Genomic DNA, 21,870 nt, shown 5'->3' with positions numbered 1-21,870 from the left:
AAAATTTATTTAAAAAAAACCTTTATAAAAAGTATATTTAAATAAAAACCCTATCGGACTACATCACAAAACGTTTTCGGAATAATTATTTTTTATTATTATTAAAGAATGTACACAAAAATGTAATTTAAAATTAATTCAACTATATTTAAATAGTTTTTACCCGTGTATTTGGTGGCTTCAAACATGTAAATCCAGATAGCACTGATGATAGAACAGTTATTTCGAAAACGTTCTGTGATGTAGCCCGAAAGAGTCCTTTCTAAATAAATGTACCTTTTTATAAAGGATTTTTTTTTAATTAAAATTTTTTTAATAAGGGCAATAATCGGTTTCGGGAATTCCAGTTTGTTAGCTAGTTCTTGGTGAATAATCTTTATATTATATATTTGCGTTAATCGAGTATTGTAAATTAGTAAAGTGGTAATAAAAAATGTTGACTAATGTAATTTTTTCTTATATCAGATTAACAAAATCCAAAAAACGACGGAAGAGATCATTCGATACCAACTGGGGTGTATCATCAATCGACGAATCTGGCAACGTCGTAGAAAAACCAGTGTGTCGGTTAAGATATCAGCAAACGTCTGTAGACGTTTACGCCCATTTCCTTGCTTCGGATCATTCCTCTGGTAGAACGACTTATTTGATCAACAGAAGAACTTACCTTCGTGTTACGGATCTAGTACTACCTTGGTTAAGAGTCAGCGATCCCAGGATTGCCAGTCTTCATGGAAGAGTACTACAGGGAAGAAGTGTTGGCAGAACTGAAGTGCAGGTTAGTATATTGTTTTACTTTACTTTTTTTATTCATGATGTTCTACTAACTAGGTAGAAGTTGTTTTCTTCATCCTTTTCTGTCCATAGTCACTATTTCGCGTTGTCTCTAGTTAAATAGTGTTATTTAATTGTAAATAATTATTATGGAGCTGTTCCATGATGCCGTTGTTCTGGTTTTTCTTTATTTTTGCATACTAGGATTTTCCTCAATGTTTTGACTGTTATTTGATTACCTATTCTCACATCCAAGACAATTAATATGCTTTCCAAACCATTGTAATTTATTTTTATTTTATTTTATTTGTCACAAGAAAAGCTAATGAAAAAGTACTAAGGAGCGTCAACAAAGAAAGAGAATTGCTAAAGACTGTTAAACATCGGAAAATGTCTTATTTGGGACATATAGTGAGGAGAATTCGATATAGAATATTACAACTGATTCTTAAGCCGTAGAGGTGTGGAATAATACAGGTTTCTTGGTTAAAAAACATTCCTGGATGGACTAAAATATCGAATGCAGAACATTTATTCTTTGTGGCAGAAGATCGAGAAACCTTTCCAGTGGTGGTCGCCAACGTTGGATAACTCTATTATGGCACGTGAAGAAGAAGAAGAATGAGAGCAAGGTGTGACTGGTGGAAAGAATGGATGAGCATGGGAGAAAAGTTTGGTATTGAGGTTGTGTGTGTGTGTGTTTTGTTTTATGGCACTGGAACTAAGCCAATTAGCCAGAACAAATGTGTAAATTGAGGTTAGGTATGAATGGGGATAAAGAGAAAGTTAGCTTAGTATGATTGGAAGTATGATAGACAAAAGAAGGAGGAAGAGATACAGTGTCAAGTTGAGAGTAGACCGTTCGAATCAAATTTTTGTGGACACTACAAAAAACTGTGAGAAAAAGGAGTAAACATACATTATCTATTGGAAATGGAAAATTTTGGGAACATTCGATGGTTGTTCAAATTAAGATGTGAGAGGTACCTACGGTAGTAAGCAGTAAGTTAGTAAGCAGTAGTAAATATAATAATAGGTCCTGTCTGGGTCCTTTCCATTCTCCATTGTCTTTTTATTTGTATTTCCAGATCTCTCTGCATGGCGATCTTTTCGTTGTATTAAACACGCAGATTATTCTTGTTATGTATCGTCACATCTGTTAGGATCCGGTCTATTATGTGCTAATGTTTGGCCTGTGAGCACAGTACGGTCCCAGTAGTTGTAGTTGTCGTTTTCAAGCATTATGTCAGGGATGTATTGATAATAAGGGAAATGATCGGTTTGAAGAAGTCCCAGTTTGTCGGCTAGTTCTTGGTGAATAATCTTTCCTACTGAGTCATGGCGTTCTTTATAATCAGTTCTGATAAACGTCTGGTAGCCCCTGGTAAGATGTTGAATAGTTTCTTGGGTTCGACGTCCATATTTTCATTTGTAGTTTTGGACCTGAGAGTCTTGACTTAGTGGGATATACATTTAGTTTATTCCTATACCATTTATATCAATATATATTTACTTATTTATTAATTTTAAGAAATTTGTTGTATAGTATTGGCCTTAGTGTAATATTAGAGAATATAATTTGTTTGTCAACTCTTCTGACGGCATATTCCAAGGAGAACAAATGTCACTAAAAGAAAATAGGTATTTTTTTGAGAATAAGAAATAAAAAGTCATTATTGATTGATTGATTGATTAGTTTTGTGATTTCCACCTGTTCGTCTGAGAATAAGTGTCGCTAAACTGAAACAAATAAAAAACCCGATGATGGATTCGGCTTCGAAATTAAAAGTTATGTTTCAAGGTAATTTAAAAAAATCTCATTTACTGAGGATATTTTGTATTATAATCCATTTTACCTTAATCTGCGGTATCATTGGTTATTGAGATGGAGTTAAAATCAATTGGGTTCTGTCCACATGTTGGAATTCTTTTTTTTACCTAAGTTTGTATACTGTCTGCGGTTTACGTCCCCCATTTTTAAAGAATTTTTTATCCCCGTTACTAGTACATTTATTCCCAGTCGTATTACTGACCCATGACCTTTTTTCCTTGTGATCGATTTTAAGCTATCCTTTGGCAATGTAAGATAAATATTTCTAGGACAATAATACTGAATGTCATCCAAAAGAAAGTGGGTTAATTTCGATGCCGTAATGGCATGCAGCCAGACCAGACGGCGTTATAGTTACGTTATACTTAGCAATAGAAATCAATGAACGTTTTTGAGTGCTTCCGGGAAAACTTGGAGAATAATTAATTATTTTCTAACTTTTTTGGTAAAAGATTTCATGTCAACAATTTATGAACAAGAAACTACTATATTGCTAAAAACTTAACGGATTAAGAGATTTATCGTTACTAGTAATTTAAAAACCAAGAATGCATTTTTCAAAAACCTCCTGCCTTCTTCTATTGTAAAGGCTTTAAGTATGATTCTGTAAATATACTTCTTTAAAAACATGCTGAGAAATACAAAAAAGTAAAATAAAAGGAAAATACGAAAAGCAAAGACGGCTTGGTGTTTCTCAGCTCAGAAGTGAAAAGATATATAAAAATGTGATCAGGTGCACAACAAATTCTATTATCATATAAGTGTTAAAAATGAGAGGGACTAAAGACAAATAGGAGCTAACATTTCGGAGGAAAATGGATATTTAATATTTAATACTTAAGAAAAACTTATAAGATAGAAACAATACAAAGAAGCATTCTTGAATGATGACCAACTTATGCATCGTGGTAGAGCAAAAACATGTTCGGGACCACCACTCAAAACAGTGGTGGTATAAAACGCCATAAAACTAGAAAAACAGGAATAGCCGATGATCCAGATGAATTACCGGGGTAAGTTATAAAGCTTTTTTAAATAAGTGGAATGGCAGTCTTGACTGATATTTTCAACGCAATATATAACACAGAAGGAGACAACATATATATAAAAACAAAACCAGAATGTTATGATCCCAAACACAAAAAGGATCTTTAAGTGAAAACAGCTCCATTAATAAAATCCTACGGTCAGAAATGTTCGCGCCAATCCCCGCGAAAATCCCCACGCCAACCTCCACAGAAGGCACGTCACCAATCGACGGTATAAATGACCCTTCCTCTATTCCCAGCACCAGTAACGCATTGATGGGTGATCAGTTTAGTAGTGTCTGGGGGCTCGGGATACTGAGACCCCGGAAGCCCTGAAGAAGACATCGAAGAGGATGTCGAAAGCTCGACGCAATGATAACCGACGCAGTTCAACCCGGAAGACTGTTGAGTTTAATATTAATTCCTGTAGTAGTATTAATCTTAGTTCTAGGTTTGATATATATATATATATATATATATATATATATATATATATATATATATATATATATATATATATATATATATATATATATATATATATGTATATATAAATCCCATTCTATTATTCAACGTTTAATACTTTTTATCACTTCTTGGTATACAACTTCATGTTTTCTACTCTTTCTGAAAAATTATATTATTGTGACTTAAGCGCCTTTCCACAATAAACTTCTATACTTCATGAAATTACATAACCTTACGATTTGCTGTACTAAAATTGTTAAATTTTTACAGGTGTTGTCTCCAATTACTAGCAGAGTATACGGCTCTAAAGAAGTTAGAGTAGGCAACGACAAGGTAGGATTGACGAAACTCTACGTTCAAGTTGTATCTGGTCTACAGCTCAACATCTACCCTGACAGCTCTTTGGAAAACGTTTACGTTGCTGAAACTGGAATCACTAGAAAATTAACAGCACAATACCAGGTAAATTAAAAATATTAATCTGAAAATCGTAACTGAAAATTTTCTAATCGATTTTTAGGAGGGTCTTCTAGATATTGAATTGGAGTTCTCTGATGGTCAAAAAACTCCTCTTAGAGATATTTCAGATACTGACTATCATCTTGTTGTGGAAAGCTTAGATCCTGAAGTAGTAGCTTTTGCGCCTATGGTTGCTTCACATCATCCCAGAGTTATAGCTGTTGGTGAAGGTAGCGGAGATCTTTTACAGGTAAAATTTTACATAAATTTACTACGATATATACAATAAAAAATAAATAGAAATGTATTCATTGTGACGATGTGCTACGTGTAATAGAATTTTTTTAATTTGTTACGCAAATTAAAAAAAAATAGATCATGTTATTTTGGTTGCATTTGTAGGTAACACTTCTATTAGCTGAGGAATGCAGAAGTAGTGGCAGACCTAAAGTAAAACCGATTGGACCGTTGGCATCAGCAGCTGCTACTATCAACGTTGACTTTAGTACCATCGATATTCATAGACCGGATATACTACAAAACGATGGTGGTAGCTACGGTTCTTCAAAAGGAAGGGAATTTTCGGATCTTCAGGATATACTAAAAGGTAACTATGTATGTTAGTTAGCGAAGCATATACTTGAATTACTTTTGAAGTTATTTCCTTTATTTTATATATGATGTAAGATACTCGGTTTTAGTCCTTTAATAGGTTGGGTGTGCAGTACTTATTTTTTATTTATGGCAAATCCTACTGTTATTATCTTTGTGTGTTCCTTCTATACTCGACGATTTAAGGCAGAAACATTATAAATATTGATACCTTCTTGTCTTCTTGCCTCCGTTTTGTACAAGAATTAATATTACCATCGTGACAAAAACTTACTGATACTGAGTATCATGATGTTCTCCAATACTCCTAACAAATTTTATCTTTGGACTCTATCTTCAACTGCTCTAAGAGTTTTGCAGAATGAGTCGCCCGCTGATTTTTGAATTGGTGGGTCCATCTGGTTGTGACCGTCCTCTTGGTCTTCTCTCCGGAACGTTTTCAGAAACAATTAATCTCTCTAAATGATCGATTATCGTCACCTCTGTAAACCAGGTGACCTAAGAACTGTAGAATTCGATGCAAACATGTTGGGTGGGCAGACTTTTTTTAATGTCAAGTTGATTTAGAATGGAAACGTGTATCCGATAAGCTGTCCAAGTAACGTAACGTATTTTTTGGAAGCTTAGCTTTCTTATCGCGGATAATGAAATTACTGCAACATGCGCCACCAAACACTACTTGAAGTAGTAAACGCAGTCTCATGCGGGTTTTTTAGTAAAGTAAAATAAAGCATATCTTTCTTATCGCGGGCTACGGACCATATGCATTGATCTGTTTGGTGGATCGCGCAGAGGTATGATAAAATAAAACGATTGAAACCACTGTAACAAAAGATCGCGCGGACAAACACTACGTGCAGTAGTAAACGCAGTCCCATGCGTGTTTCTTAATAAAATAAATTAAAATAATATAAAAATAAAATAAAAATAAAACAAATTAAAATAAAATAAATTAAAATAAAATAAAAATAAAAGAATATAAATTAAATTAAATTAAAAACCATCGCTTCGTGCATAGACAATAAGAAAGATATGCTTCCCTTCCATAAAAACACCCCGTTTTTATTTTCTTTTTAATCCAATTTAATATTTTTTAAACAAACTATAAATAAAATGACCAATTTTAAGTTGCATGTATAGTATTTTTGTAAAATGTTTTCATTTTAGTTATCGTACAGAGTTAATCAAAAGGTTTTTGTATAACTCTTATTTTCAAGCGCCCTGTGGAATAATTCCTCACCCATTTTTTTCAAAATTTTAATTTTTTTTGATAATTATCCTTTGGTTTTTTTTTGTTTTTGAGGGTACTGGTTCGCTTTTAAGAGAAAAATAATGAACCTTTCACAAAAAGTGTATTTATTGATGCACACCAATTTAGCTATAAATAACTTTATAAAAGAAATGTACATACTTTTGACAAAATATTTAATTCAATATTTTGTATTACCACCTCTAGCTTTTATAACTGTTTTCATATATCGATTCATACCATGTCCTAGGCATTCTATATAGGGTTGAGAACAAGCAAACATGCCGGCTAGTTTATTTTGTTAATATCAACTCCTCTAGGTATTGTGCGATTCTTAATCGACTGATATCTCCTCAATATATCGGTTTGCCGTGAAGGATCCGTCCATGATCATCAACTTCATGCTAGTCCCCAGTTTATTCCTTCCGTTTCCATTACTTAACCTCGAGTAGAGTATGAATTGTTGCACAACAGTGCAGTAACTTGAATAAAAATGTACAGTGGTAAATTGCAGTCTTACTACTCGGCGACGAGGAAGCAATTTGGGTCTGCTTGCTTGTCTACAAGCTTTCTAACCAACTCCTTCCATATTCATTAAACTATCTAAATAATAAAATTTGTAACTCGGGCTTCTCAAGGCTGATTTTTTCACTGAACTGATGTGCCTCTTTAATTAAAGCAAATGCTTTTGCAAAATTTTCCACACTTAAGGGGACTTTCACTTTCTAAATTATCAAAAGATCGATTTTAGTTTTTTTACGTCAAAAGATTCCTTAATATCATAGAAATACTATTCTAAAATTTTATTAAGAAATTAGAAATAGAAACGAAGTTATAGCTGTATTTATAACGGTAGGCACCTGAGCTAAACCTCGTTTTTATACAACATCGCGCGCCCCGCTTCACCTGTGCACCTGCAACTCGACAATTGTTTTCTAAAACATTTCTGTTTTATATTATTGAAATTTATTGAAAATTATTATTGTTTCGAAAGTCGGAAAAAAAGTAAGGGGGCGCATTGAAATAAGCACAATATGAAAAGAAAATTCAAAGGTAATCAGCTTACTTTAGAAAACAATTATGAATTACTCATTTCCTCGACAAAATAGGATAAAAATAAAAATTGGGGACATAGCAACGAGTTGGTCGAAAAATATCGACGAAGCTCATATAGCTAAAGCCAATAGAACGAGCAGCGAGAAATCAAAAGAGAGCAAAGTTATAAAAAAGGTTTGACCGACCATTTACAATCTTTACAGGAATAAGGGCACCAAATATGCACCAGGAATCTCTGATTAGAGGTAAAACAATAAACATGGCTATTTTATTTCATAAAATTACAGTAAAAAAACGCATTTTTCTCTAAATGACATTTTTCAAAATTGGGAGACTTTTTCTCAAAATCTACTATATCATTATCAGTCAACCAAATTTTTTTTTATACTTTTTATTTACGACTACTAAATAAACCTCTAAAAAGTTAAAAAAAAATCCATCCCACCTTTAAGCGCAGGGATAAATTCACTCCCAAAACAGGCGTTTTTTCTAACTTTTTATAAAATCGCATATAAAGGCCTTAAAAATAAAAAAAATTAACTTCAAAGGTTATATATATATATATATATATATATATATATATATATATATATATATATATATATATATATATATATATATATATATATATATATATATAGTGTAGGTCTTCCATAAATAAAATCACTATCAAACTAACAGGGGGAATCAATGAATAACGAACAAATCCGCCTTATCAGAAAAATAACGAACATAAAAATTAATAAACTGTTGGTGACAAGTTCATTATTTTTCTCTTAAAAACGAATCAATGCATGACATGAAATAGAAAACAATGCAGGAAAAGAATAATTTTTAACAAAATTTTAAAATAACTTGATTGCTAAATTATTCTACAGGGTCCTTGAAAATAACGGTTATACAACAACCTTTTAATTAACCCTGTATGATGACTAGAATGAAAGCATTTAACTAAAAACTATACATGCAATTTAAAATTTAATTGTTAATTTATCATTTTATCATTAAATTATCATTAAAATGTATACATTATAATTATTTGTTCTAATATGTAGTCTATTATGTAGTACATAATATGTTGTAATATATACTATGTACTTTCAGCAAATCCTATTCATTCAGATAACGATGAACCCAGTGTACAGGCTCGCCAATTCCAAGGCAACGGCAAAGGTATTCTGCGACAACTATCAGCTCACCATTCAACTCCTTTAGAGATTAGTATGTACGTTCTTTTAGCTGTATTCTGCTGTGCTATCATGGTAAGTTTTGTAAAAAATTGTTTAACTATGATATAACCCTTCAATTTCTAGATCAATCGTTAATTAAATCATTTATTGGTTTATTGATCATCTGCCTAAATGCATAAATTTGTAAAACATAAATACATTTTTTGGCAGTTTTTTAATGACTGTGTTGTTATCGTTTTTGTTTTGAAAATAGACCAATGTAGAATTAAAAATAGACTCCAATGGGACACAGTTAAAAAATTAAACTATATTAAAGTGCTCAGTAAATTGATAAGTTTCACAAAGAAATTAGAAAAAAAAAGTACAAAAAATTATATCATTTAGAAATTTAGGTTGCAAAGCCTCTACTTGTCTTACTCAGATTGGTTCTAAACTAAGTAGAATTCTGTTCGTGTATAGTTCAAGGCTTTCAGGGCAGCCGTTTTGCTGTTGATGCATTGATTTTGCAATAATAAGGCAGATACCAGTAGAAAAAAGTGAAATGCGGGATTCAAACTTAGATAAGTGTAACAAGATCTGATTGGAAAAACAAAACAAGGAACAGATCAGAATTGATAAAAATCCTGGAACAATCCAAGACTCACAAAAAGTTGTCAAGCTAATGATAAAGACATTGGTTTTAGAACTTACAAATCTGATCTAGAATTATTTATAAAAATATTTTTATTTCATAAACATTGAAAAAAATGTAACAATATTTAATACAGCCATTAGAAGCAAAAAAATGCAATAACTAATTTTGTCCAGCCAGCTTGTTCTGATCGAAATACTGATTAAAGGGTAAAACTTCTTCTTCTTCTTTAGGTGCCGTCTTCTTAGCGAAGGTTGGCGATGACCTCTGCGAAGTCTTCTCTATTTTGGGCTTTCCTTATTAAACTTTGAAAGGCTAATCCTGTCCAATCTTTGATGTTGCGCAGCCAGGTCATTTGTCGTCTACCCGGGCAGCGTCTGCCTTCTATTTTCCTTTCTATAATAAGCTGAATGAAGTTATACCTGTCGTGTCTAAATATGTGTCAAAGATAAGACGTTTTACGCTTCTTGACAATTTCTGTGATTTCACGTTCTCTATTCATACGCCTTAAAACTTCTTCATTTCTAACGCGGTCGGTCCATGGAATTTTCAGCATACGCCGAAATACCCACATCTCAAAGCTCTCTAAACGTCGTAACGAGCTGACTGTTCCACGCCGTGTAATAGTACACTATATACATAACACTTTATCATGCGGTATCGTAGGGGCAAATCAAGATTACGGGTAGTGAGTAACTGTCGCATCTTTAAGAAGGTGTTTCTTGCCTGTTCTATTCCACATTTAACCTCTTGTTCTTGGTCTAAGGTTTCATGTATCGAACAGCCTAGATACTTAAACTTTTTCACTTGTTCAACTAGATTGTTGTTGACTAGTATGTTTATAACTGGTGTGTGTTTTTTTTGAAATTACCATTGTTTTGGTTTTTTTACATTCACCTTGGGTAAAACTTGATTCGATTAAATCATCTTGTTGACTACTATCTCTTCGTTAAGATACGTTATTACGTTTGCTGCAACTAAATGTGACTCCCCAAAGAAAACTGAGCTGCCCTCTCTATTTTCTGTTTTACATAAAAGGTAAAAGATTTTCAATAATCGGAATTCTCTTGTTGGATGGCAGTGTAATTTTACTATCTGTTTCGTGTAAATATCTAGTCAACTATAACATTTTTTTAGGTTTTTGTTGTATCATGTGTTGTATACGCTTCCAAGTTCAAACCACTTAATCCAGCAATAACTGCAGGAGTGCAGGCATCCGCCGGTCCACCAGCCAACTTCCTTATCCACCACGAAACGCAAAAGCCCAAAGAACCTACAACAAACGCCCACGATTGGGTATGGCTTGGTAGAGCTACCATTGAGCCTCCCAATCAGTACACTAGCAATCCGTCAGACATGCGCATCATCACAAATCCATTGAATATGAATTATTGCGAACCGGACGATTCTCTAATGGCTAACAGCTTTAGTAATCCTACACATATAGAGCTCCCTGCTTCCTCTAGCCACGTCAATTCCAGTAGTAGACAGATAGACAGTAGAACGTATTCCAAAGGAAAGGGAGAGAAGATTAGTATTGGAACTGAAAGTGATTCAGATATACAAGTTTGGTATGTATAAAAATGATTGTAGTAAGATTTAAAAATTATTATCTGAGTTTCATTCTTTCGGTTATATCAGAGGTAGTGTAAGCAGGTGCGACTTAGTATTTGATTCATAAAAAATACTACTATAAGAAATCAATGTACCACCAATAATTTACTAAAAGTTTAAAGTATTTTTTTTCTGCAAAAGGTGACTTGATTTTATTGAGTTTAACGATTATTTTTTCTAATCTACTATAATTTTTTGAAATTAACTATAATTTTACGGTCCTGTCACAGTAATCCCACTCTCCAGGGTTGGGAATACTGCATGCAACTAAAGTCTACAGAAAACCAACTCACACCAATAGATATTTAAATTACCACCCCAATCACAATGTAAACATAAAAAAGGAATTATCAAATTATTATATCATAGAGCCCGAAGTACCTGCACTAATGAAAATGCATTTTAGTAAGAAAAAACCTAACGAAGGTTTTAAGTGACTACACATTGTCATTTATAAGCAAGAAATTCCACAAGATTGAAGAAAGGAAACAACAAAACACCACAAGCAATCCAGAAACACTCACAAGAAGGAGCTCAAAGATGACAACAATACCATATGTAAAGGGTTTATAAGAAAAATTGAAAACAATAGGAAACAAGTACAATATCACAACAACGTTCAAAACAACCAACAGACTGAGATCTATCCTGTCCAAAACCAAACCCAGCAGCACACAAAACAGATAAAAAAACTGCATCTATAAAATACCCTGTGAATGAAACAATTTCTACGTGGGAGAAACCGGAAGTCCACTAAGTTTCAGGAAAAACGAGCATGAAACATACATCAAGAACAGAGACTTCAACAAATCCCATATGTGCAAACATGCCTGGGACAACGAGCATAGAGTATAATGGATAGATGCTTCAATAATCATGAAAAAAAAACAGACATGAAAAAGAGAAAAGTTACAGAAGCAGCTCTCATTCTACTTAACGCAGAAAATTTGTAGCAAACCCATCTGCAGAATATAGCAACTTGGTTGCCAATACTAAAAGAAGAAGTCAATAACAAGAATATACCAGCAATAGCGAAGTAATAGGAAGTCGGAGAAGTATCACCTACAATTTATACAATATATACGACAATCTAACACAAGCCTATACGTTACACAACTCACGAAACATTTATAACACAAACATATAACAAAATCACACAAAACAGTCAGAATTTGATATTCCTAGGGTGAGAACACCAAAATGACATATAATATCTAGGCCCAGCAGTCGGCTATGCTTGATATATAATCGGGTCTCATAAACACCTATCGCTTGGAGATATGTTTACTACAACAATGGCGTACTCGTTTATTTTATAATGAGTTTATTCTTCTTCGTCAAAAGGAAATATATGAAAAAACTAGTTAGAAAAATTATATTTAAATGATTTGAAATTGTTAAGTATTCAGTATAATATAAAATAATTTATTTATAAAATAATCTAAACGCCTTCACTAACTATCAACACATAACCTAATGTTTATAATGCAATATACATTTCAAAATGATTTACCTGAAAAGTGATAATGTTTTGCTTTTCGAACTTCCGCAACCACAAACAAGACACTCCAATGGCATTTTTCTTAAATATTAAATAAATGACAAAATTCAAAATAAAATTAAAAAAAAACACAAATGAACGACCAATGACAATATACATATAATACAAATAGACTGACTGTTGGAATGCAGGCCCGTTCCCCCAGCATCAGAGAAAACTGACTGCTTTGCGAAATATTTAGCATTTTTATTTTAATTTGAAAAAAAAATTAAATTGTAAACAAACTTGAACCAACATGATTATTATTGAAATTTACACTTTAAAGTGAACTTTAATTTAGTCTTCACGTCAAACGTATTACGAAAACTTACATTAATTTGTGCTTAGAAATTGGAAACTGATAAAACTTGAATTTACTATTTTTTGTTGTATTTTTACAATTTATAACACAGCATTTGCGAAATCCCATTTTCTTCAATAAATACTTATGAAATATGCTAACAAAGTTGCAAGATTTCACCGTTGCACGCGCACGATCGTTTCTCGTATCCTCCAAGTACTTGCACACAGCGATTACATTGTCATTTTTCAAAATAATCATTTTTGAAAACAATTTTCGGAGTGGAAATCGAAACGTCAAACAGTAGTTTAGTTAAAAATGCAATTTTCATCACAATCAATAATTGTGGCGTAAACCCATAGAAACATAATTTATTTAAATTAGACATGCCACAGGAAACTAGTTTCAAAACTTTGTTAAAATAATAATATTTAGTATATGTTGTTTTCGTAATATTTAATTCACAAACTACATTTTTGACGTGGCAACATGGCATTCGAAAGAAATATGTCTGTTCTATCTCTCTCGTGAAACATTCTTTTCTAATTACGCGTAGACACAGCACACAGCATAGACACAAATTGGTTCCTTATGCTGTGGCGTAGATAGCCAGCCACTTCTCTTTTGTCGTACTGTATTAACGACTATTACTGTAACTAAGTTCTGTTACTCAGATTCGATAAAATCACGATATGGTATAATATTACCATGTTTGAAACCATAATATAATATAAATAATAATAGGGTAAATATGGCGATAATAGGGTAAACAAAAATATTAGAAAAGTATTTAGTACTTTTAAAAACTCTCGAAAGATTAGTAGCTTTGAACTGTATACTGAAATATGAAACTAAAACAATCATTTATAGTTGTATTTTGTCAAATGACGAACTAAATTATTAGTAAATACTTGTTTAGGAATAAACCGACTCCACCACCTCCTTTACCATCACATTCTCACCATTCTCAGAACAATGCCCAGAATGACGACTATAAACCACCTGTACCACCTCATCGAAATTTGGGTGTTTCGACAACCTCGTCCGATTCTCCTCTACCGAAAAAACCACATCATCATCACCATCATAGGAACAAGAACCAAGAAAAATCACACTACCATAGGTAAGGAAAGATTTTTAACATATAGATACAAAAATAATGTATGGCACTGCTGAAAATACGATTATTGTTCTGATATTTTAAAGTTTGTACCTTTTCGAATACATAATTTTCAATATTTATCTTTATTTATTTATTTATTTTTTGAGCATATTAGGTTGGTACTTTGTTTTATTTTGCTTTATTGCTAAGCGGATCGTAACAGAGGGGTGCTATTGTTCGAGTTATGAAATTATATAAACAACAGATCATTTCATAAAATAAGTTTATGGAATTTGATACCACAAGCAAGAGCACCCCTCTGAGCAGAATATTAATGAGTCTCTTAGAAATATGGTGGTACTTTACCTTATGTTTCGCCATCTCTTTTGGTTTCCTCTTTTGCGATATTAAATAGTGAGGTTGATAGCGAGTCGCCTGGACTTGTTCCAGTTGCTGTTTCTATATTTTTGGATAGGCAATATATTCTATGCTTGCTGCTGTTGATTAGTAAATTGTCATTTTCGTTAGCTTAATAAGTTTCATCGGGATTTTTCATGTCTTCTATTATGTTGGCTCTTATTAGACCGAGAAATGTTTGATTGAAATATATGACGAGGATATATATGTCGACATCATCTTCATAAAATTTCTGAATTGACTATGTGATTATGTGTACAGCGTTTATTGTTGACTTTCCCGCTCTAAATCCCTGCTATTTTAGTATCAACGTTTTTTTTGCGATTCGTTGTTTGGTTAGTGAAGTACATATTTTTCTAACAGCTGTTTAACAATCTTATTCCCATGTAGTTGTTGCCTTTTATTGAGTAGCCTTTTTTAAAATAGATACCATCCATCCTGTTTTCCAGCCTTTGCGTCTTGTAATTTGTAACCCAAGTATTGGTTGTCCTTATTATTTTCGTTAGTTTCCCTTATATACTTGGGCTTTGTATGGAATATCTCTCACTGAATAATTTAGCTCTATCTTTGTTTTTCTGTGATTTGCTGTGTTGTCCAGTTCATTTTTTTATTTTGCGCTTTCTTCCGTGAGTTCTTTTATACCATTGTTTTAAAATTGCTCGATACATTACCTTTCTCCATCTATCCACAGTGTATACCAGTATCCTTCTTTTTCTTGCTATTTTCATATTTTCGACGAGTTGTTTTCTTTCAAAGATTACTTGCTTTGGGACGTCCTCACTTATGTATATTTTGGTTCTTTTAAGATGTGTAAATCCTTTCAGCACGTTTTCGTGCATCTCTTTTCAATATATGTTCATCAATATATGTATATCTGTTTTCATTTTTTTCTCATTTTTCTATTTTATATTATTTTCCCCTTGTTTATTTAAATTCTTAAGTTTTGCAATATTATTTGGATTTTGATTTGATTGGATTGAAGTTTTCATTCATCATCTCCTTGGTCTTCCTATTATGTGCGTTATTAGGTTTTTCTTCCTGATGTTTTGTCTAGTATTTCAATCCTTCTATTTAATCTTTTTTGTTCCATGACTGTTTTCTTGTTTCAACTTTCCGTTATCAGTGGCCACTTTTCCGAGGTCGGCAGTATTGTATCTACTTTTTTCAACTTGTTTATTCCATTCTGCGATTATTTCAAGTTTATCTTGAAATTTACCTCATATTAATGGGATGTTTGCTGTCTATTCTCGAGTTAAATTTTTTCTGTAGACTCCACCGGTCTCTGAAGTTTCTTCTTTGGTCAAATTTTTGCTCTATTGAATATTACATTATCATTTGCATGTAATAGTATCTGATGTATATTTATTAACGCACATTTTCTGTTCAAATCGCTCTTGCTGGTTATTTATTCCAATATCAGACTAAAAAAGTCCGTTGAGAAAGGAACGACTTTCCTTGCTTCTTTTTTATTCGTAGTAAAAAATAACCAGTGGTATGTAAACAGTGCTTTATTAAATTTGAATATTTTAGGCTATCGAACGAGCTTATTCCTTTAAAATCTCAGGCTGCGGTTCCAAAGAAGAAAGTCGAAAATTGTACAGAGAAAGATATGTTCGAATTTGATGACGAACCTAAAGCACAAGCTAGAAAGGATGATAATGTGGAATTTGTACAGTATTCAAATAGTCCAAGTAAGTAACGTTAAATGTATTTGTGTACATAAATTTTTTGATTGAAATATTTTTTTTTGTATTTGAGAAAAACCCAAGTTGGAAAATTGAAAAAAAAAACACTTTTGTCGTATTATTTAAAAATAATGAAATTTAATTATATCCATAATAGGAGAAGCTACCACACCTTTTTCGTCGTAGCTCTGAGAAAACCTGCTGATCGTGATGTTCAGTAAATATTTTGGACGCACATACATTCAATAATATTTCAACTGTTGTGTGAAAATCTTATCTGTTGAAGTATAGCATGTTTAGATATTGCCTATTTTCATGCATCAAAAGGCAATTGACACACGTTATTTGTGACGTGCCTCTTTCTGTTAATACTAGCATTCACAAGCCAAGCTTCAATTGTATAGTGTTGTAATGAGTGTGCGATATTCGCCAAAACACATGATATTTCCCGTATTCTTCTACGAATTCCAACGGCATCCCAACATTCCATTCCGTGAACATTAATATTCATTAATAACTAAATATTCAAAAATTTAATACTCCAGTAAATGACCGTTGTGGAGTGTAATTTTCCTCGTCACGACGGATTTGGTTGAAAGTTTGGATTTAGGTTCCTCTTACCCAGTTTTGGACTTGAGCTGAGAGTTGCTTTTACTTGGACGGTGAAAACCACCCCTTCTCGGTGGTGAAAAAACATACGTTCAAAATAAGTCCGGAAATGAATAAATTGACTTATTCTAAGCAACCTTTGTTCTACAGAGTTAATTAAGTAAGTCAATACTTTTTGAGTTAATTGCGAGTGAAAATGTTCATTTTTCAAAATAAAAACAACGTCTTTACACGGTTCTTCACAAATAACTCAAAAAGTAAGTATGTACTTTTTGCAAATGCAAAAAATATTTTTAGCAAAAATGTAGATTATAAAAAAACAAAACAAAAAATAGTGTACTATAAACTCTGCAGACCCAGTAGAAGCAGAGTTCTAGCTCATGAAAAGTAGTTTCTTAGCACTTTTTGGGAAAAACTTATCAAAACTTTTTGAAAGTGTTATCAGATCATGATATTATGAAAGAAGCTTTATCTTTGTTTTTTTTTTTTAAGTTTATAGCATCAAAACTAAGCGAGTTAGGCTTAAAATAAAGTTGCTCCCTTTGTTTTTGGTAAAATCATCATCATCATTGGCTCGACAACTTTTTTTGGGTCTTGGCCTGTTCCAGGATTCCTCTCCATTCTGATCTGTTTCGTGCTTTTTTTCTCCAGTTTTTTATTTTTAAGATTGTTATATCATTTTCTATTTGTTCTAAGTATCTCAGTTTCGGTCTTCCTCTTGTTCTTTTTCCTACTGGCATCTGTTTGAATATTTTGTTTGGTATTTCGCCTTCTTCAATTCTTTCTACATGTCCTATCCAACGCAGCCGTCCTATTTTAATGAATGTTATAATATCCGGATCCTGGTATATTTTGTATAGTTCAGAGTTGTATCTTCTTCGCCATATTCCGTTTTCTTTTGTGCCCTTATATATGTGTAGCAAGATTTTTCTTTCGAAGGTGGCTAACAACGTTTCCTCTCTTTTAGTGAGTGTCCAGGTTTCTGAGCCATATGTGAGTACCGGTCTTATTAGGGTTTTATATATTTGGCATTTTGTTTTTCTTGCGACGTTATCTGATCTTAGTTGACTAATTAAAAGCCATGGTAACATCTATTTGCAATAAATATTCGCCTCTTCACTTCCTCCGTAACGTTATTATCAGACGTGACTAGGGATCCCAAGTATATAAAGTTTTTTACCCCCTCTATGTTGTATTCTCCTATTGTTATATTTTGTGGCTGCCTTATTTCTGCGTTTTTACTTACCTGCATATATTTTGTTTTGGTCTGATTGATTTTAAGACCACTATTTTGTGCAGCTCGTTCTATTTGGTTGTATGTCTCTATCATTTCTCTTCTTGATCTTGCGATTATGTCAACATCATCTGCAAATGCTAGTATTTGCACGCTTTTATTAATGATTGTTCCTCGTGTATTGACTGTTGTGTCCCTCAGTATTTTCTCGAGTACGATGTTGAACAAGATGCATAATAGAGCGTCTCCCTGGCGTAGTCCCTTTTTCGCATCTATTGTTTCCGTTAATTCATTTTGTATCCGGATTCTACTTTCTACTTTTAGAGATTCTTTTATCAGTTCTATTAGTTGTGTTGGTATATTAAATTCTTTCATTGCTTTTGGTAAAAACATCGTGAAAATCACCCCCTAATTAGCAGCACAAAGAAAACTAATCATTAATGCTTTATAATTGACTTTATTTATGTATTGTTTATATGATCTGAAAGTTTAAACCGTCAAAGTGCTTATTTTTAAAAAAATTTGGTTAGAGTAAAAATTTTTTGAAATTTTGAAAAAAATGCCTTGCTGCAGCTGCTCTTTTATGCGGTTCTAGGCCTTCCATCTCCTCTAGCGCACATCGATGGAAGAGGAACTTGTGGTGGGAGTGCGTGTGTATGGAGCGCTGACGGGACCAAGGCGATGCATATCGTTACAACAGAAAGTCGTCCGGCTTACAATTATAGAATCTTCTGGGACACTTTTCAACAATTCGGTCAATAGTCAGGTTCTCTTCGGGGGATGGTTGCTTACCCCATTTTATGCAAGGAGTATGCACATGTATAATGACAAGTTCGGATCCTATTTAGGGTGGGTCATATTCTCCGTGGTAATTCAAATCCAGGGGACTTATGGGTAACGTATGTTACTGCCCATTCTACACTTGTTTTTGGTGTTTTTGTTTTCGGTTTCCTAGAAAAAAATAGGTTAGTGTTTGAATTCATAATATCTTGGTGGATCACTTCTATTGCATTGGACTACTGTTACCCATGATCTTTTTGTATTTACGTACAAGGGCATCAATTCTCGCAATGTGGTCGTGGAATTTGGCTTAACTGGAAACAAAATCTGATGTTACCATAGATGTGGTCTTAACTGGCTAAAAAGAAATATATAAATGTTATCCATACCAGTCGAAAAAAATGAATGAATTATCTAATGCGATCGACTGCTAGCTAAAAACGGAAATTGGTAGCCCGAAGTTTGAATAACTAAGCACATGTTTTTTTGGTCTGTAATATTTACCACGTATTTATAAACCATCTAAATTGTGACAATGATTGCAAAATGATTAAATATATTTTCCAGTTTACTTTAGAGTAAAGTTTAATTTCTCGATTAAAAATTTTCGATGTCTAATTCAAGATTACTTAAACGAAAAAATTCTCAAACTATGTTCTTTTTTCGACAGTTACTTACCTTACAAGATTGTTTTTAGGTAATAGGAACAGTGCTGAGGTAAAAACAGCCACTATAGTTGGTAATCCAATGTTTAATGCAGATAAAAATGACAATGAAACCAGTAAATCCATGGAGCTTCCAGGCTTAGATGATTTACAGCTTGATATGGATTACGATCAGATTATGCAATATTTTGAGAATCTGAAGGTAAGTTTCTCTTTGTGGAAATATATATGCTACATTATATTATTTAGAATTTGTGTATAAAGATTTTGCATACAGCTCACTGGACTTGACTTGATAGAACAATAATATCGAGACATATTTCATGAAAATGTTTTGAGTTTTGAGGTTACAACAAAAGAATCTAACTTTATGTGTTTTTATTCCGAAAAATATGCACTTCTCAATGTTTTACATTAACATTGAACCTAATTCTAACAGTAAGGATGTTGCTAAAGTGTTGCAAAATATGATAGTTCAATTTAAAGCTCCTCGCGTAAAACGTAACCTATAAAATGTATTATTTTTGTAAGTATTGCACAAAAAGACAAACCTCTATAGCCTTCGTCCTTTGTATAGGTAACTATATGTACCTAAATTTCAATTTGTTTTTAAGATCAAAAGTAAACAAAACACTGATCTCCACCGAGATTTGAAAACTTGAGGGCTCTACTTCAGGTTTAAGCCATATGACTCTCACTCCCTCTAATTGTGAAATGCACTCATCGCAGACACATATGGTATCAAAAGAATTTAGTTCTGGAGACACATTTTGTGTTATCGAGCCCTAGATGACCTGGGAGGCTGGATTATCTCCCAAAAATTTGTTCAGTGCGCCTCTGGACCTTCTACTTTTTTGTTCTTCCGAAAAAACCGTTCTGCTTTTTTCATGGCCTTATAGAGATGTTCACTAGTACCTAACTGTTTTAGGTTCAGAATGATACTAGCACTAGATGGGATCATAAATATCGTCTGGGTACTTTCCGTTCTTTACTATCTCAAGTCTCAAGAGCTATACTTCTTTTGTTATATTTAACACACCGTGAGTCCTGTTCATTTACAGCATTTTATATACTTTGCGACCAATTAGTGGCAATAATGTTAGAAAACTCTGAGGTTTTCACAGCAACAACTAACACACCCACGGAGGAAGCTAATGAAAATCTTGAGGAAAAGAATGTCAAACGTTTAGAACCTTTCAAACAAGAAAGGTTAAGTTAATAGGAGGAAAAGACAGTTAAGATTTGATTTCACATACAGTGCGTCTGTATATCCGCTTATACGTATTTCACCCTAATAGGGATCTTCAGAGACGGATATTCACGGTCGCTCTGAAAGTGAAAATAAATATTTTCTGTCTTAGGAAGCAACTCTAACATGGCTTCGTATAGACGCAAATAGCGACATCTGATATTAAAATCTGTAAACTAATTTTCGAAACCAAATTCAGATTTTTGCTTTAATCTGTGCCTTCTAAGAATTGCAAGGCAAAACAGACGTTGATAAAGATGTTAATAGAGACATGGGACAATCTAAAAATTGAATTCCACGACATGTTTCCTCAACTAAGCAAAAATCCTTAGCGAATTTGGTTTCTACTACTCGTACAGAGTATATCGGAATAAACGGAAAAGACAGTTAAGATTTGATTTAACGTACAGTGCGTCTGTGTATCCGCTTATACGTATTAACCTTTTCTTGTTGTTTGGGACAGTTGTTGTATTGTTGTTTTGCACCTTAAAGGAGTTTTAATGATATGTTTCAGAAACCGTCTATTTATGTCAATCAATGGTTCGATGCTGCATTGTCGACGTGGTCCTAGATGATTTCATTGGAATGTCGCTCACGCAGAGGTTTCTCCATTCATTGGATAGATATCTACGCATTTCTTGATATTTCAATCGAAGTGATGCTATGTCATATTAGTGACTGCTTTAAAAAATAAGTTCTTAAATTAGCACCATGCTATTCTAATTGCTTGCCTATGTCTGATGATGATCTTTGTGCTATTTGAGTATAAATTCAAATCAATTAATTAAATCCATAGATTTTAATTTATAAATGAAAAAAATACAAAAATGCTGTTTTTACCGTGATTTTACACTGTGGTTTCTCGTGTATTTATTTACAAATTGTAAATATCTCTCTTCTGAAAGAGATAGTAGGATCTTCACTGCACTCATTGTCTGATACGAGGTGGAGTGCTAGAGTAGAATGTGTGAAACCAATAGCGGCACACATAGGCAAAATCATTGAGGCAGTTTCATCATTGTTGAATCTTAACGTAACTGTTGAAACGAGAGCCACAATCAATGGGGTTTTAGAATATCTTAACACCTTCAAGTGCATCCTCATGGCGTCAATTTGGGTGAAAGTGTTGGTACCCATCAACTACAGAAGTCAACTACTTCAAACTATGGACGCTACTTTGGATGTTGAGAGTAGTAATATAGAGAGCCTAATTGATGATTTAAGTGCCTTAAGAAATAACTGGGACAAGATATTGTCTGAATGCAAACATGTTGCAAATGCTTATGGTATCGACCGGAACTCTCCACTTCCCGTGCGAGAAAGAGGAAGACTTTTCACGATGAAACAGCTACAGAAGATGTAATGTTAAATTTATC

General features: G+C 33.0%; 1 protein-coding gene across 2 annotated transcripts in view; it reads left to right on the top strand.

Annotated features, from left to right (window-relative positions):
- dtn (transmembrane protein 132C dtn) overlaps positions 1–21,870 on the top strand; it is a 165,263-nt gene that overhangs the window by 131,902 nt on the left and 11,491 nt on the right. For both annotated transcript variants that reach the window (XM_072520199.1, XM_072520198.1), the window contains exons 9-17: positions 466–778; positions 4,372–4,563; positions 4,622–4,810; positions 4,963–5,167; positions 8,582–8,739; positions 10,436–10,869; positions 13,673–13,876; positions 15,803–15,963; positions 19,278–19,447. In XM_072520199.1, the coding sequence (XP_072376300.1) occupies positions 466–778; positions 4,372–4,563; positions 4,622–4,810; positions 4,963–5,167; positions 8,582–8,739; positions 10,436–10,869; positions 13,673–13,876; positions 15,803–15,963; positions 19,278–19,447 (2,026 nt within the window). The remainder of the gene's footprint in view (positions 1–465; positions 779–4,371; positions 4,564–4,621; positions 4,811–4,962; positions 5,168–8,581; positions 8,740–10,435; positions 10,870–13,672; positions 13,877–15,802; positions 15,964–19,277; positions 19,448–21,870) is intronic.

Source organism: Diabrotica undecimpunctata, chromosome 1, assembly GCF_040954645.1.
Source record: "Diabrotica undecimpunctata isolate CICGRU chromosome 1, icDiaUnde3, whole genome shotgun sequence".
NCBI classification, from domain to species: Eukaryota; Metazoa; Arthropoda; class Insecta; order Coleoptera; family Chrysomelidae; genus Diabrotica; species Diabrotica undecimpunctata.
The sequence above is the reverse complement of the archived record's forward strand: the minus strand, read 5'-3'. Positions and strand labels throughout refer to the sequence as shown.